Source organism: Medicago truncatula, chromosome 3 (genome assembly GCF_003473485.1).
Source record: "Medicago truncatula cultivar Jemalong A17 chromosome 3, MtrunA17r5.0-ANR, whole genome shotgun sequence".
NCBI lineage: Eukaryota > Viridiplantae > Streptophyta > Magnoliopsida > Fabales > Fabaceae > Medicago > Medicago truncatula.
The window spans coordinates 55134180-55151727 of NC_053044.1; the positions used below are offsets into that span (position 1 = coordinate 55134180).

The window sequence follows — 17548 nt, forward strand, 5'->3', positions numbered from 1 at the left end:
GAGAGAGAGAGGAGAGAGAGAGAGAGAGAGAGAGAGAGAGAGAGAGAGAGAGAGAGAGAGAGAGAGAGAGAGAGAGAGAGAGAGAGAGAGAGAGAGAGAGAGAGAGAGAGAGAGAGAGAGAGAGAGAGAGAGAGAGAGAGAGAGAGAGAGAGAGAGAGAGAGAGAGAGAGAGAGAGAGAGAGAGAGAGAGAGAGAGAGAGAGAGGAGAAGAAAGAGATAATAACTTTTAAAGAAAAACAATCTCAAGAATACTTATCTTTTTATGAAAGACTTTTTCTTGTTAAAATTACACAACAAAATCCCACAAAATCCATCAAAATCCAATTTATTAAACAATCCTTCGAAATTTGAATGATTTTGAATACCACAAGACTTTTTTTAAGTGATGAAAAGTCTTGATTGAATACCTCAAGACTTTTTTTAAAATGATAAAGAGTCTTGATTGAATACCACAAGACTTTTTTTAAGTTGCTAAAAGTCTTTTGAATACCACAAGATTTTTTCATAATTAAAAAGTCTTTTAAAATCTCATAGAATCCTAATCCAATACATCCCCTTAGGACTTGTCAATTAGATGAACCAATAATCCCAATGCTTTTATCTTTTCTTTTATTTTAATTAAAAATCCAACTTTTAACCTTTGAAACTTTCATCTAATGTTTTAAAAACTAACATTCATTGTTAAACTTGTGTCCACTATGAAGATGAGTCAAATGTATAAAGAATAGAATGAAAGCAAATGAGACAAGAGTTAAGAATATGCTTTAAACAAAGAATTTAAATTTTTTGATTTATTGAGATGAAGAGCTTCCATTTCTTCTAATAACGCATTTAAGAATATGCTTAAGCAAAATGAAGAAGGTAGAGTGAATTAAATTGGAACTTTAGCTAGATAACTCAACTGGGTTAAGCTAATGGAAAATTTCTCATAAATGCAAAAAGAAAACGTTTCTTAAAGGGTTTCTAGTGCCCATACGCCCCCATGCGCTGCAGGCACACACATGACAAAGCGCATGGCCTTGTGTTTCATATAATTCTATTATTTTAGAAATCACTCACAAATTATAAGAAAATTTTACTATGTTTTCCTTTGCTTATTGTTACATTTTTTCTCCAATGCAAAATAAAAATTTCAAGATTATATATTCAAGATTCATCTTATAAGAACATTGTCATTTGGACAATTTTTGTATTATAGAAGGGGATGTATATATTTGGTACACTATACTTATTTTTATGTTATCTTTTGTGTACTTAAAAAAAGTACTAGCAATTTCCACAATTTGTAAGGGACTTGGTGCATGCACTGGTCGGTGGTCGCAAGCAATTAGTTTTTAATTTTCTATTTTTTTTTTTAAGAAATGATTTTCTAGTTAATTATTAAAATTTAGCAACTCATATAATATTTTAATCAAACATAACAATTGGTTGTTAGCTTTAGCTAGAGTAAAGGAGGAAATAGTAGACATGACAAAATGATTGGTCGTTACTTACAAGTCTTTCAGCAATAATTTAGGATCTGAAACACAGACTCAAATACCTCAAATGTTGTTAAAACGTAAAATTTCATATCAGATTCCTTTCTTTGTCTAATTTATTGATTGAGTTTTGACAAAAACATTAAATCCACACAATGGATGCCACCCACAAAATGTTTTGTAATAAAGAACTAGTTAACCCTCTATACTCAATGGGCATGCAAGTGTCATGTATTCTTGTTGTCTCACACTTCTTCAACGTTGTCCTTAGGACCCTAGGTCAACCTGGACCCGTTGCACAAATTCTGGTAATTGATTAGTTATTGTTTCATTAATCTACATTATTTACATTGAATTGAAGTTTTCAATTATTAATGCATTGATTGCATTGTTGAATTACAGGCAGGGTTGGTATTAGGCCCAATGTCACATATTCGATGCATAAAAGAAACATTCTTTCCTGCCAATTCCATGAATTACTACGAAGTTGTGAGCTTCTTTTGTCGAATAAATTTCATGTTTTTATTTGGCTTAGAGATGAATATTCAATACGCATTGCGTAATCTACGTTTAGTGAGCTTGGTAGCATGTGGTGGTGTGGTAATGGGTGTAATTTTTGGTCTATCTGTCTCATTTTATTTATATCAAGAATTAGGCATCGATGGTTCAAGGTTTTATTTCTGTATGATTATTATGTTAGTTGTATCATACACAAGTTCCCCTATGGTCATCCGTTTGGCAGCAGATTTAAGGTTTGCCGCATCTGATGTCGGTCGAATCGCTGTGTCCGCCGCATTGATTGTAGAAATGGGTTGCTTATTGGTGTTTAATATGATGGTTAATACGAAGATGGATGATAAGAAGTATAATGCGGCACAAGCTTCAAAGGGTTTAAGTTGTCTCATTCTTACAAGTTTTGTGGTTCTTATGAATAGATACTTAGCCATTTGGTTAAATACAAGAAATAGAAACCAAAAGTACCTAAAAGCCCCTGAACTATTATTCATCCTCTTTATTCTTTTAACTACCTCAATGATTATAGAAATATGGAATTACAATAGTATTATTCATTGTTTTTTTATTGGATTGCTATTTCCTAAAGAAGGCAAAACTGCTAGAACGTTGATTCATAAACTTGGTTATTCAATTTATAACTTTATACTTCCGGTATATTTTGGATACATGGGTTTACAATGTGACATTATAAATGCTTTTAAGAAATTGAGTATGATAACCAATACTGTCATATTGATTTTGCTGAGCATTGGAAGCAAGCTTGGTGGAACTCTCTTAGTTTGTCATTACCTTCATATTCCTACAAGTGAAGGGATTTTTCTTGGATTTATATTGAACACTAGAGGTTATGCCGACTTTCTAGTCGTTGGTTCAGCAGCAAAGGTAGGTAATTCATGCAGTTTCATTTGTATTATTAAATGATTACTCTTAATTTGGTTATTATTGTATATACAGGATTTAAATGCAGAAGATTGCAACGTTGTGCTAGTAGCAATAGTACTTAACACAATAATATCAGGAATTATTGTGTCTTTTCTAGCAAGAGGGGAAGAGAAAATGTTCTCAAATAACCATACAGCTATTGAACCACAAGAGATGGAAGACGAGCTTCGAATTTTGGCTTGTGTATATGATCCTCGTCAAGTATCATCAATACTTGCAACAATACTAGCAATGCATGGATCTAAAACATCACCTTCAACCACTTATTTAATGCACCTAATTGAGCTTGTGAAGAAGATCAAATCCAATTTATTGTTTCATGAAAAGGAAAATGCTGACCTTAGTGACGATGATGATTATGGTGGCAATGACGTCGTTGAAATTAATAATTCATTAGATGCATTCACTGCAGACACAAAGATTTTGGTTCACCAAAGAAGGGCAGTATCATCTTTTCCAAGCTTGTATGAAGATGTTTGCAATGAAGCTGAAGATCTTCAAGTATCAATTATCCTTCTTCCTTTTCACAAGCATCAACGAATTGATGGTAAATTAGAAAGTGGAAAAGAAGGTATAAGGATTACTAATCAAAAGGTTCTTAGACACGCACCTTGTTCAGTAGGTGTTATTATCGAAAGAGGGATGTCTAAGGTCCCTGGTTTCTCACAATTGATTACATCTGATAGTACGAAAAACGTTGCAACACTTTTCTTTGGAGGCCCGGACGATCGTGAGGCTATAGCTTGGAGCCTAAGAATTTCAAAATGCCCTCGCATTAATCTGACAATCATCAGATTTTTTTTGTCTTCGTCTTTGTCACATAAAGAACATATTGAAAGTGGAGTACAATATGATGAAAAAGAAATTTTAATGTCTTTATCAGGGGAAGAGACTGTGAATGAGATTGACAATACTTTTATGGTTGATTTTTATAACAGGTATGTGGCTTCAGGACAGATTGGATATGTGGAAAAGTTTGTGAAAGATGGAACACAAACAGTGGAATCTTTGAAAGAGATTGGGGACTTGTACTCTTTGTTTATAGTAGGAAGAGGTGGTAGAGGAAATAGTTCATTAACAATAGGTATGAGTGATTGGGAAGAATGTCCAGAACTTGGAACGGTTGGTGATGTCTTGGCTTCTTCAGACTTTGATATTCATGGTTCTGTTTTGGTCATTCAACAACATAGAGATGTTAAGAAGGGCATAATTCATGATTAATTAGTATTCCAAGTACAATAGTATTATACTTCTTATATGTTGATATAGCTTTATCAACATATAGGGTGTACATAGGAAACATTTATTTGTTATTCAACGGTGTGTGTGTGAAACAAACAAGAAATGCTATGTATGTTTTCAAGCTATATTATTAACAAAACAAAACCTTATCAATTGTTTCGCTCTTGTGACCAATCCCCTAAAATCGTTTTTATCCTTCCTTTTTATTTAAACAAATGATTTTCACATTTATTTAGTTTTATCTTTTGTGATTTTGTCGTCTTAGTACGACGTTGTTTTGTCTGTTGTCTTTGTGCGGTGTTGTTTCTTTCTCGCTTGTTCAGGTGTTTGTTCAACTCAAATTGTCATATCAGTTTTAATCCAATGTAAATCCAATTAATGATTTTAGTGTCGTCAACGTTGCAGATCCAGAGGCATGTGTATTTTAGAGACTTGAATATAGTCACATTTTCATACTTAAGTACTTTGTCGTTTTAACATGGATGTTGTGAGTTCGTTCGCATATTCATTCTTTTTTTTTTTGGCGAATTTGTATTGTATCAATATACTCTATCAATTTGAATGAATATCATTAATTTTCAATAAAAAAAAATGTTTTCAAACTATATATATTCTTATGTCAGTTTGATTATACAATTAAGCATAGATATGGATAAATTATTGGAATTTGTTCGACCAATAGATATTCACAACCCACTTGAGTCGGTCTCGTGGTATTGGCTTAGGATCCGGTAGTCTGCTCCTCCTCAAGGTCTCAAATTCGATTCTTTCGGTGCCAATTTCGGTGAATTAGTTTAGCTTCTTCAAAAAAAAAAGATGAGATATTCACAAAATTTAAATTGTGGTGTATTTTGTCTTGTTCGCATGAGTTTACATTGATGTAGCTCTTGCGAATGTGAGTTATCAATTTTCAACCAATCAATAGGTTAAGGTGTTGCAATGTAAGTTATTAATTATCTTTAATTTGTCATATCGTCGTTAAAATACCGATCAGTTGTTTAGAGTAGCTTTTTTGTTATAAACTATTACAGAGATGTTCAAAAACATAGAGATCGTGGAAAGTTGGATAATTCAACTAATTTTAGTTAAAAATGAAGGAGTCAAAGATCTTAGGTTCAACAAACCCAAACAAATAATATAGATTAATCTAACAAATAATTATTGTCGTAAAAAAAACATAGAGGTTGTTGGTGCACAAAAAATATCCTTTTCAATTTCAAGTATTTTGAGTTGTATCAACAACATTCCATCTATATTTTACATGTTCATTCTCACAGTTTCATCATTGGTTTCTGCATGGTCATAGACTAGAGAGACAAAAAAAAACTAACACACCTATAGTGGTGGATACATGTGTCACGGTTACATACACAAAATTAGGAAGAGCAAGGTTAACAACATTTTTTTAACACCCTCTTTAATACTCATTATTTTATTGTTTTAAATTATTGCAAGTTTACATTTTAATAATGAATGCTAAAAAAAGTGTTGAAAAAGAAATCTTGCTAACATTCCTCAATTGATAATGACTCCTGTTGCTTTCAATGAGTTGGGGCTAGAATCTTTGTATTATATAAAATGCATTGTTACTAACATGAACAATTGGTTTATTTACCTCCTAAAACAAAATTGGTTCATTTACAATTTTGTATTATTTTTACAAAAGCAAAAATAAGAAAATTCACTAATAATCAATTATTAATACATGTAAGAACATCATCACAATTTTGGAGAATAATATATGTAAACAAATATCATCCTTTATTACAATCTAGTTGTTTAGTTGTGATGTTATATTATTTAGAATTTTGAGTTTGAACTCGGGTCACCACATCTCTTCTCTCATGTATATCTTTATTTGAGTACGTGTTGGTTAAGAAACTGATAGCAAAAAAAGAGAATAAAATACTCTTAAATTTAAAATAACAGGTCTCTATTCATATTTGTTCTTCTCTTTACATGTCATCCGTGGTGTCTTTTGAATCCATCTTGAATATCATATTAGTTTATATGAGCTCAAAGGAATATCATACAAGAGAGTGGCTTCCACTCTTAGCATTTGGAGTATATGAGAGTGACTATTTTAAGTGAAGGTTTTTATGTTGGTTAAACAAAATTAACAATTTTCCAACTTTTTTTGTTACATTTTTCCAATTTTATTTTAGATAGACGAAACGAATGACAAGAGTTGTTGGAAACTTATCTACACCAGTAAAATAGTCGGAGTTTAAATTCTGATCATAACATCTGACCTGACGATTTTTAATATTTGTGGACACGCTTTTCCAACTTTAATTGCAAGAGTTTCATCAACAAAAAAAAAAAAAAAAACCATTTTTAAATAAAGTAAATGAGTAAAGTAAACAAAGTCAAATTATCTCAAATTATATGAATAAAATTATATGGTATCAATTAAAGCTGTCAAAATGGGTCGGGCCGACCCGTTTAACCCGATTAATTATAGGGTTTGGGCCTTAAATGTTGAACCCGAATTTTAATAGGGTCTTTTTAGCCCGGCCCTAAAAAGCTCGGTACCCATTAGGGCTAGCCCGAACGGGCTGCGGGTAGCCCGTTAGCCCGCATAACAAAAAAGTCTTATAAATTATATATATTTTTCAAATAATTCTTTACTTAGTTAATTATCAAAGTAAAAAATAAAAGTCAAAATTCAATGAATTAACACATATGAATGTAATATAAAATTATATTTACTCGTTTCGTTATTTATAATTTTAAAGATCAAATATATAAATATTTATAACTTTTTTTTAGGGAAGTAAATATCTATAATCATAACGTATCTAATTTATTTAAAATTGTTTTCCTCGCCGTTTTAGTTTACGAATGATGTACAAAAATGTTTACAATTTATTTTTGTGCTAGACATTATTTAAACATATTAAAAATTTATTTATAAAAAAAATATATAGGATTATTTTATAGTACTTTTTTAAATAAAAAAATATAATTTTTAATACGGACCGGCCCGTTAGCCCGCAGCCCGTGTAGGACCGGACTCAGGTAGTATATTTCAAGCCCGTTTTTCAACCGGACTTTTTGGCCCGACCTGAAAAAGCCCGAAGCCCGTTAGGGCCGGACCATCCATTTTGACAGCTCTATCAATGTTTGTTACGCCCCCGCCCCCTCCGCCTTCCCTATTGGGTTTGTTTTTGAAGCTTTTTAACGATTAATTACTAAAGTAGAGTTTCTTTTAATACTGATAATCATTTTTTTTTTGAAGAAGAATACTGATAATCATTTAGAAAATAAAAAATGAAGTTGAAAATAAAGAAAATAAAAAATTGTATAAAAAAAATATTGTTTTTCTTACTTGTTTATCAATAAGATCAATAAGTTAGTGTTACTACATTAATAAATTTTTAAATAGATTTAAAAAAAAAATAGATAAAGACCATTAAAATATTTATTAATATTGCTCCTCTTAAAACAAAATATTATTAATATTGCTATCTTTTTTAATTTTAAAACATAGTTATGATGTGATTACGTAACATGATGAGATAGAAGTGGATCTATATCCAAGATTTGACTTGACCCACAAAATAAAACATTTGAGATCTTTATCCTTCTATCCGAAAATAAATAAACAATTTGTTCTCATCCAAAAACCAAAACTATTTTTATATTTATATATCAAAAATATAATTATATTCATCATCATCATATCATTCATCAGCACAACAATGGCCGAATTTTCTCTTCCCAAGGACTCTTATTTTCTCGGATTTGACAGTTCTACACAGTAAGTTTACATCTACATTCCCACAATTTCATATCTTATTTTCAATTTTTGAATTTTTTTATGTTATATTTACTGCATGAAATTAAAGTTTGGATTTTTATTGTTTTGAAGATCGTTAAAGGCAACAGTTTTGGATTCAAATCTCAATATCATTGCTTCTGAATTGATTCACTTTGATTCAGACTTACCCCATTACAAAACCAAAGATGGGGTATACAGAGACCCTTCTATCAATGGCAGAATTGTTTCACCAACATTGATGTGGGTGGAAGCTCTTGATCTCATTTTTCAAAAGCTTTCTAAATCAAATTTGGATTTTTCCAAAGTTTCAGCTGTTTCTGGCAGTGGACAACAACATGGTAGTGTTTATTGGAAAAATGGTAGTTCTAAAATATTGTCATCCTTGGATCATAAGAAACCGTTGTTGGAACAGCTTGAGAATGCTTTTTCCATTAAGGAATCTCCAATTTGGATGGATTGTAGCACTACTAATGAGTGTAGGGCAATAGAGAAAGCTTGTGGTGGTGCTTTTGAGCTGGCTAAAGTGACGGGATCACGTGCTTATGAACGATTTACGGGCCCTCAGATTAAAAATATATTTGATCATCAGCCAGATGTATATAATAACACTGAAAGGATCTCGCTCGTTAGCTCGTTTATGGCGTCGCTTTTTATTGGTTCTTATGCTGCTATTGATCATTCTGACGGTGCAGGCATGAATTTAATGGACATCAAGAAAAAGGCTTGGTCTAAAGTTGCACTTGAGGTTTTAAATGATTAGGAATTGTTTTTTCATGTACTAGCTGGTATTCCTATCTTCCCGTTTGATCAATATAGATGCATTCTGATGGTTGTTGCAGGCAACTGCCCCTGGTTTGGAGTCAAAACTTGGAGATTTGGCTCCTGCATATGTTGTTGCTGGAAAGATTGCTTCGTATTTTGTAGAGAGGTTTGTTTTTCCTTTTGAATGAAAGTAAAAATGAAGCGAGTTTATTACAATTCCATATGATATATGCTGTCAAATTCTAATGATTTTTATAGTTTACTTATAGACTCGCAACACATCAATACTCAAGTAACATATCCTAGAGTGCCTAATATTATCTGCTGGAGTTGATGTTTAATTGTACATTGAGAAATTGAGAAATTCCACAGTGGAACATTTGAAATTTGAAAAAACTATTTGTTAATTAAATATTTTACCACTCGTATAATTGCAATAATGGGCAACTTACTCTGGATTGTGGATATTCTGCATTTTGGCCATTTTTTCAATGACAAGCCTACATGGTACATAGCTATTTGTTTGCAAACTGTCTGCAACAAGTTTGAACAAAATATTATATAGTAAGGATATGGAATTGATTCAAAGTCCTTTGCTGGCCGAAATGGTCCATGTTGTCTAATGACTGATGACCTATTGAATGTGTGGGAAAATCTATGTTTAAATTTCAGTATGAAACTGCTATGGTTCTACATCCACTTGTTGCAAGAGCGACAAGCCATATTAAATTCGTAGACCGATGAAAAAAGTTTATTTGTTTCACATTAGGTATCACTTTAACAAGGATTGCTTGGTTGTTCAATGGTCAGGAGACAACCCTAACAGTGTGGCAGGTACTGTAATTTTTTCATAACATACTCTTTCCAGTAAGATTTACTTATAAACTTAAGTCGAAGTTCTAAAAATGAAAATCAACCTCTCACTGAGGAAAATGAAAATTTGAAAACTAATTCATGTAGTGTTTGTTGCTGCCATCTTTGGCCAAAGAAAGAAATTTATATCGTCTATATTTTTCTCTGCTCAATAACTCATCCTAAAAATGTTATCCATATCTGCAGGTCTGACTCTAAATATTCCAGGAGATCTTGCCATCAGCCTTGGCACTAGTGACACGGTATGTTATACATATTGTTAATTTACCTTACCTTTGTTGGTCTGTCGCAACTGCTTACTGTGAAACCTAGGAAATTACAGAAGCTTCTTCACATGTTGCCAATGGAGCGATGCTGACGATTTTATAACTAAATATCATTACACATTTCCATATTAACATAAAACCAATTTTTTATAATGCAAACTAACACCATTGCTTTTAGTTATAATACATTCTATCTTGTCTCTCAGGTATTTATGATCACTAAAGATTCTAATCCAGGATTAGAGGGACATGTTTTCCCTAGTCCGGTTGACGCTGAAGGTTACATGGTCATGTTAGTTTACAAAAATGGGTCCCTTACCCGAGAAGGTAGCGGTGTTGTCTATTTTAATTTTTGCTTGTTTGCATATACATCCTACTTAAAATGATTCTGGAAGTTTCTAATTCTGTGCTTGATCTCAATTGTCAGATGTGCGTAACAGTTATGCAGAAAAATCTTGGGATACTTTCAATAAATTTCTGCAGCAAACACAGCCTTTGAATGGTGTGTATCATAAAATTTACGCTATGTTAAACACTCTGGTCTGTGATCTCACAATGCCTTTTTTGTTAACAGGTGGAAAGTTAGGTTTCTACTACAAGGAGCATGAAATTCTGCCTCCTCTTCCAGGTCAGAGATTGATTTTCCCACCTATTAAATTACTTGTACTCGACACCAAATTGACTTTGCTTTACTCAAGAAGTTACTGACAATTTTTTTACGGTCCTAGTTGGTTACCACCGCTATGTTATAGAAAATTTCTCAGGCGGATTGGATGGAATGAAGGAGCAGGAGGTGAAGGAGTTTGATCCTCCATCCGAGGTTAGGAAATACCTGACAACTCATTGAATGGTGTAGTCGAAATCATGGATAAATGTTGAACAGTAAGCTAAATTGCAGGTACGGGCTTTAATTGAGGGTCAATTTCTCTCAATGCGAGCTCATGCTGAAAGATTTGGTATGCCTTCTCCTCCAAAGCGAATTATAGCCACTGGTGGAGCATCAGCCAATCATTCCATCCTCAGCTCAATAGCCTCAATTTTTGGCTGTGATGTTTATACAGTTCAAAGACCTGGTAAGCAAATATTGGCAATCTCTGCTTGAGATAGTATTAGTGATGTGAAAGTTTGTTTATGCTTATGTTATTATATTATGTTTAGATATCTCTGTATTGTCTTACTTACACTTTCCCTTTAATAGATTCCTATAATGATTATAAGTAAAAAATGTTTCTCCTTAAATCTGATTTGACAAGTTATTGTTTGACATTTATTCTACATTTCCGTGAAACAAGATAGCTAGTAGTTAGTTTCTTTTCCATTTTCTAAGAGCCAGTCGGATACAGATTTTTTGAGAGAAAATTTACTTTTTTCAACTACAAAATCATTTTTCGGCTTTAATTGTGTTTGTTTAAGCTTTTGAAATTAATCAGAATCTTTAAAAAAATATGTATTAATATGAGCTTTTTTTTTATAGCTTCTAAAAAACATCTGATTTTTGTTAAAAAAAAAAAAAAAACTGATTTTAATGTGCGTTATTTGGGAGCCCCTAATATGGACCTTATATATAAGGGTCCATGGTTGAACCCCTTGTTTTTACCAGATACTCCAGGTTTAACATTTCCCCTTTTTTTTTTTTTTTGGTCAGAACATTTCCCCTTTTTAAAAATAAAATAAAGTACGTTTTCTTTACACAATTTTATTGTCTGCACAAGAACATGTTGCAGTTGAACTGCTGAGAAGAATAGAACAACACGTATCAATCCCTATTATCTTTACCTTTTACTAGTAGCTCATTGACCCATTTGTGATCTGAGTTATACAATCCATTAACGCCGGCACCAAGCCACAAACAATATTAATCCCATTACTTAAAACAAATTCATTTATTTATTGGAATATAAAACCAATTTATTGTTGTTGTTGAAGCAGTGAAGCTATCGGTTAAAATTAGTGGAAAATGAGAGAATATTTGAAAGATGCTAATCTTTACGGTTTGCATTTAGCTAAGCCATGTTCGGTGATTTGGCATGTTAAATTCCAACTCTAGAAACATTGAATCCTTGTTGAAATTCAACCACAAGGAACCTGAGAGTGCAGTCATATGTCTCACATTGACGACTCACGTTGTCATAGAGACAGAGAAAACCTGGTTTACAGTAACAAGGAGAGAGAAGAACCGATGGTGGACAAAACTTGTCAAAAAGTGTGAAAGTGGAAAAAAGTGAAGATAAACCTTCACTTGCCGGTAAAACAAACGGGTTCACAGGTGGACCTTTATATATAAGGTTCATATTAGGGGCTCCTGCGTTATAGATGAGAGACTAAATTATAAAAATAAGTTATTGTCTAATGATCACTTTTATTTTAATCTTAAAAAACAGACCCCAAGTTATATATGATATTTCCACTACATCTTTTTTATTCATGAAAATGGGGATCTTATTGTTTTCCTTATTTATAAGTGTGATAAAATCAACTAATTAAATTGAAAATTCTTAAACTTGGTGACAGATTCAGCTTCTCTAGGAGCAGCAGTGAGAGCTGCTCATGGCTGGCTCTGCAACAAGAAGGGTGGCCACTTACCAATATCAGATATGTACATGGATAAATTGGAGAAAACGTCTCTAAGCTGCAAACTTTCAGCTAGTGCTGGAGATCAGGAGGTGGTTTCCAAGTACGCCACTATCATGAAAAAGAGAACTGAGATAGAGAACCATCTGGTTCAAAAGCTTGGACGTTGTTGAAATATTTAACTTGCTATTTTGGTCCAAATTCTTTGTTGTAAAGGAAAAGTCCTTCGTTGCTGAGTTTTCTCATCTTCCGTGAATAGAATAAAGTGATTACAACCCCACAAAAAAAAGGTAGGTGATTACAGAATTGTAATAAGCATTACAAATAAGGTTTTGCCATTGTTCCTAGTCTGTGAATTTGATTTCACTAAGCTGAAGAAAGATATACATTATAGTGCAAAAAAATTCTGTAAGGCGAGGAGGGTCCGTAAGGCATAAATACAATTTTATGGTATGGTGGTTAGTGACTCATCTGTCTAACTATGGTTAGTAAAATGGGATGGCCATTATTTATAAGTTCTTGTCACATGTAAGGCAAAGCCTACCAGAAGTATCGATGAATAAATTTTTTGGTGCAAAGAACCAAGAATTATAATAATTCGTTAAAAAATTGATAGCATTTCAATTGTTCATATTTATTTTTTAAACAAATTTCCCAGTTAGAATTTCAATTTGTCATGCCGCAAGAAACTAGTTCATTTCGGTAGACTGAATCTTTATTTGTAACTTCAAAAATTGCTACACAACAAATCTAACTATTTTGTAACGTAAATAATTTCTCCAATATTGTTTAAAATCATTTCTATAGCTGTTAAGGAATCACGTATGATTATTTACCTACGGGTTCCTTTCTTAAGTCCGCTGAGGAGTCACGTTGAAATTCCCAAAAGTTTAAGAGATGATGTTGACACTCAAAAGAACGGCTAATTTTCAAGTCTTTGATGCACAATGGAGTTTCTTTACACAGACGTATCAACAGTCTAGTGAGGAGAACAGAGAAGTCGTTGTATTATTTTTAGAATTAGCATCCCATAAAGATTTAAATTTCTAATAACAAACCTTGCTCACCAAACACTCATCAGCTGAGACTTGAATATGAAGTTATTTACCAAAAAGAACATTAAAAAGCATGATTAACAAGCTAAAAGTAGAACAAACATCGATTACAAACAAAGCAACATACAGACAACATTTCAGGACTTCACAATCCAAAAACAAAATAGTATGAATACTCAAGCAAAACCGGATTTATCTAATTTTTTACACATTGCTTAGAATAAAGCGCAATGCTAAGGTGAAAGTAGTTGCATTAGTTGGAAACGTTCATCCAATGAAGTTTAAAACTATGATTTTAGTACCAACAAAGAGAGAGATTCACTGAAACAGAATGTAGATTAAAGTTTTTGTGCTAAACACAGCACAATGATAACAAACAATTCAAAAACAAAACATAATTTTGTCCCAGAAATTAAAATGAGCACATGAAAAACAAGAGATCAAATCCTGCAAAATCTAATAATCTTCATCTCCATCAACATCATCTCCATCACCAGACTCAGCACCAACCTCCTCATAATCCTTCTCAAGAGCAGCGAGATCTTCACGAGCCTCTGAGAACTCACCTTCTTCCATACCCTCACCAACATACCAATGCACAAAAGCACGCTTAGCATACATAAGATCAAACTTATGATCAATCCTGGAAAACACCTCAGCAACACTGGTAGAGTTAGAGATCATGCACACGGCCCTCTGCACCTTGGCAAGATCACCACCAGGAACAACAGTAGGAGGCTGGTAATTGATACCACACTTGAACCCAGTTGGACACCAATCAACAAACTGAATGGTCCTCTTGGTCTTGATGGTTGCAACAGCAGCATTCACATCCTTAGGTACAACATCACCACGGTACATCAAACAACAAGCCATGTATTTTCCATGGCGAGGGTCACACTTAGCCATCATGGAAGAAGGTTCAAAAGCACTGTTGGTGATCTCAGCAACAGAAAGCTGCTCATGGTAAGCCTTCTCAGCAGAGATAACAGGTGCATATGAGGAAAGCATGAAATGGATCCTAGGGTAAGGAACCAAGTTGGTTTGAAACTCTGTTACATCAACATTTAGTGCTCCATCAAACCTCAAAGAGGCAGTGAGGGATGAAATCACCTGGGAAAACACATCAAACAAATCTCAATATATGTTACACAACTCAAATTCAATTACTCATCAAATCTAATCAAGTAAACCTCAATATTTGCTACATAATTCAAATCCCAAAGGCAAACATTTCAAGATCCATTATCTATATTCGATTAAGTATATACCTGAGAGACGAGGCGATTGAGGTTGGTGTAAGTAGGACGCTCAATATCAAGAGAACGCCTGCAGATGTCATAGATAGCTTCGTTGTCAAGGAGAACAGCAACATCGGTGTGTTCAAGGAGGGAATGGGTTGAAAGGACACTGTTGTAGGGTTCAACCACAGAGGTAGAAACCTGGGGAGATGGATAAACGGTAAAACCCAACTTGGATTTTTTACCGTAATCAACAGATAAACGCTCCAACAGAAGAGAACCCAAACCAGATCCGGTTCCACCACCCACAGCATTGAACACCAAGAAACCTTGCAGACCAGTACAGTTATCTGCTAGCTTTCGGATCCTGTCGAGGCATAGATCAACAATCTCCTTCCCAACTGAACCACAACACAAAACATATTCTCATATCAGATTCAGATTCAGTTTCAAATAAACAACAATAACAAAAACGAGAGAATGGAAACGTACTGGTATAATGACCACGGGCGAAGTTGTTGGCGGCGTCTTCTTTGCCGCTGATGAGTTGTTCAGGGTGGAAGAGTTGACGGTAAGCACCGGTTCTGACTTCGTCGATGACGGTTGGTTCCAGATCTACGAAGACGGCGCGTGGAACATGCTTTCCGGCACCGGTTTCGCTGAAGAACGTGTTGAAGGCATCATCTCCTCCTCCAACGGTCTTGTCTCCGGGCATCTGGCCATCAGGCTGAAAAACAACACCGAATCGATTAATCAATTGAAAAAACAAAAATCATTAGAAATGATGAAACCCTAAATTAGAGATCTAGAATTAATTACCTGAATGCCGTGTTCAAGGCAGTAAAGTTCCCAGCAGGCATTTCCGACCTGGATACCGGCTTGACCAATGTGGATTGAAATGCACTCTCTCATTTTCTCGGGAAAATTTGAACGAACGAAGGAAAATATAGAAGAAAGAGGAAGAAGAAGAAGAAGAAAACGGAAGAGGAGCGGCGTTTATTAAGACGCTTCTCCCTTTTGAATTTTGTGAAGAAGAATGTAAATGAAGGAGGCGTTATATAGTAGAGCGAAAGAAAAGAAGGAACTAAATTTGAAATGTATGGTTAAGAATTAACTAGGGTTAGCTCCCCTTAGTTGGTTTGACAGCGATTTTTTTTTTAATTCTTCTTTTACAGGCTGGCTACTGACCGTTGAGCCATTTCATTTTTGAATTTTTTTTATTTTATTCCCTCCCCGAAATTCAAGGAATGCCATTGGTCTTTTACCGTCTTTGCAAATCTTACCGTTTGGCTTATTGCTCGGAGAATTGACACATATGGATTGGCTGTGTCACAGTAGCAATCTATCGAAATGCTCCTAGGCAGTTAATTGTTGAATTATAGAATCGACTGTAGTTAATAACCGAAAAAAACTTCGGCAATAAACTACCGAGGAAAACTAAAAAACTTCGGCAGTTAACTGCCGACGAAACCTCAAACATGTTTTTTTTTGACAAAAACCATAAATTATCATTAATAATATTTATTGATTATGAATGTTTCAATCATTATTTTGTATGTTTCAAACAATTGCAGTATTATATATATATATATATATATATATATATATATATATATATATATATATATATATATATATATATATATATATATATATATATATATATATATATATATATATATAATAAAGAGTATTTAAGTCCTCAAAAAACATTTCAATAAGTGTAAGGTTTTAATATGTCTTTAGTCCTTGCACTTTCATCAGATTTTGGTATTGGTCCCTACACTTTTTTTTGTTTGGAATTGGCCCCTGCACTTTGTAAAAATATTGGTATTGGTCCCTCTATTAACTTTCTGTTAAAAAAAGAACACAAAACTATTGGTATTGGTCTCTGCATTTTGTAAAAATATTGGTATTGGTCCCTGCACTTTGTAAAAATATTGATATTGGTGCCACGTTGCGTGAAATGATTGGGCCACGTGGCACTCCGTTGGTTTTGTGTTTTTTTTTTTAACAGAAAGTTAACAGAGGGACCAATACCAATATTTTTACAAAGTGCAGGGACCAATGCCAAACAAAAAAAAGTGCAGGGACCAATGCCAAAATCTGATGAAAGTGCAGGGACCAATGACACATTTAAACCTAAGTGTAAAAATTAAGCATTTGAATATTGTTTTGCAAATTACTTAAAAAAAAAAAAAAAACTTTGTTCACAATTATTTTAAGACTGATGCTAGTCACACCCCAAAAAAAACAAGTTACACCCAAATTTATTTAAAATTTTACAATAATACCAAAATTGCCCTCTTCATGTAAATTTTTAAAAACCCATCTTTTATGATCATTCTGAACCCTTACCCCCTTTCATCCACAAATCACCATAGATGTGCAACCAATATCTGAATCAACATCTTTGTTATTGATCTGTACTATATTCATAAAGGTTATTGAATTTTATGAATTTCATTTTCGATGAGTTTCTATTTGTTTATTGTTTGTTTTGGTATGAGATATGCCTGTCAATTTGATTTTAAGTGAGAGGTTAGTGTAAATTAAGTTTACGTGTATGTATATAAAAGGGGTTAGTGTAGTTTACGTATGTAGGTTAATGTAAATTCAAGTTTACGTATGTTCAATTTAGGTTAGTGTAAATTCAGTTTACTTACGTTCAATCTAGGTTAATGTAAATTAAGTTTACTTATGTTCAATTTAGGTTAATGTAAATTTAGTTTACGTATGTATATAAGAGGTTAGTGTAAATTCAGTTTACTTACGTTCAATCTAAGTTAATGTAAATTAAGTTTGTAAATTCAGTTTA

At 33.3% G+C, this 17548-nt stretch overlaps 3 protein-coding genes across 3 annotated transcripts; 2 read left to right on the top strand and 1 right to left on the bottom strand.

Moving 5' to 3' along the window:
• The first annotated feature begins 1690 nt into the window (after window positions 1-1690).
• LOC11437365 (cation/H(+) antiporter 1) lies at window positions 1691-4157 on the top strand. The gene is made up of 3 exons (XM_003603620.2): window positions 1691-1786; window positions 1881-2876; window positions 2949-4157. Exons 1-3 carry the CDS (start codon window positions 1691-1693, stop codon window positions 4155-4157), a joined length of 2301 nt encoding a protein of 766 aa, XP_003603668.2.
• A 3622-nt stretch (window positions 4158-7779) lies between these two features.
• LOC11428874 (xylulose kinase 2) lies at window positions 7780-13028 on the top strand. The gene is made up of 11 exons (XM_003603621.4): window positions 7780-7941; window positions 8053-8707; window positions 8802-8890; window positions 9494-9558; window positions 9784-9839; window positions 10070-10190; window positions 10291-10365; window positions 10438-10491; window positions 10592-10683; window positions 10762-10936; window positions 12375-13028. Exons 1-11 carry the CDS (start codon window positions 7883-7885, stop codon window positions 12605-12607), a joined length of 1674 nt encoding a protein of 557 aa, XP_003603669.1. The 5' UTR covers window positions 7780-7882; the 3' UTR covers window positions 12608-13028.
• Window positions 13029-13689: 661 nt separating this feature from the next.
• LOC11432745 (tubulin alpha-1 chain) lies at window positions 13690-15772 on the bottom strand. The gene is made up of 4 exons (XM_003603622.4): window positions 15550-15772; window positions 15223-15457; window positions 14761-15131; window positions 13690-14602 (listed from the first exon to the last, which is right to left on the bottom strand). The coding sequence occupies exons 1-4, from the start codon at window positions 15640-15642 to the stop codon at window positions 13946-13948; spliced, it is 1356 nt and encodes a 451-aa protein (XP_003603670.1). The 5' UTR covers window positions 15643-15772; the 3' UTR covers window positions 13690-13945.
• Between the last annotated feature and the right edge of the window lie 1776 nt (window positions 15773-17548).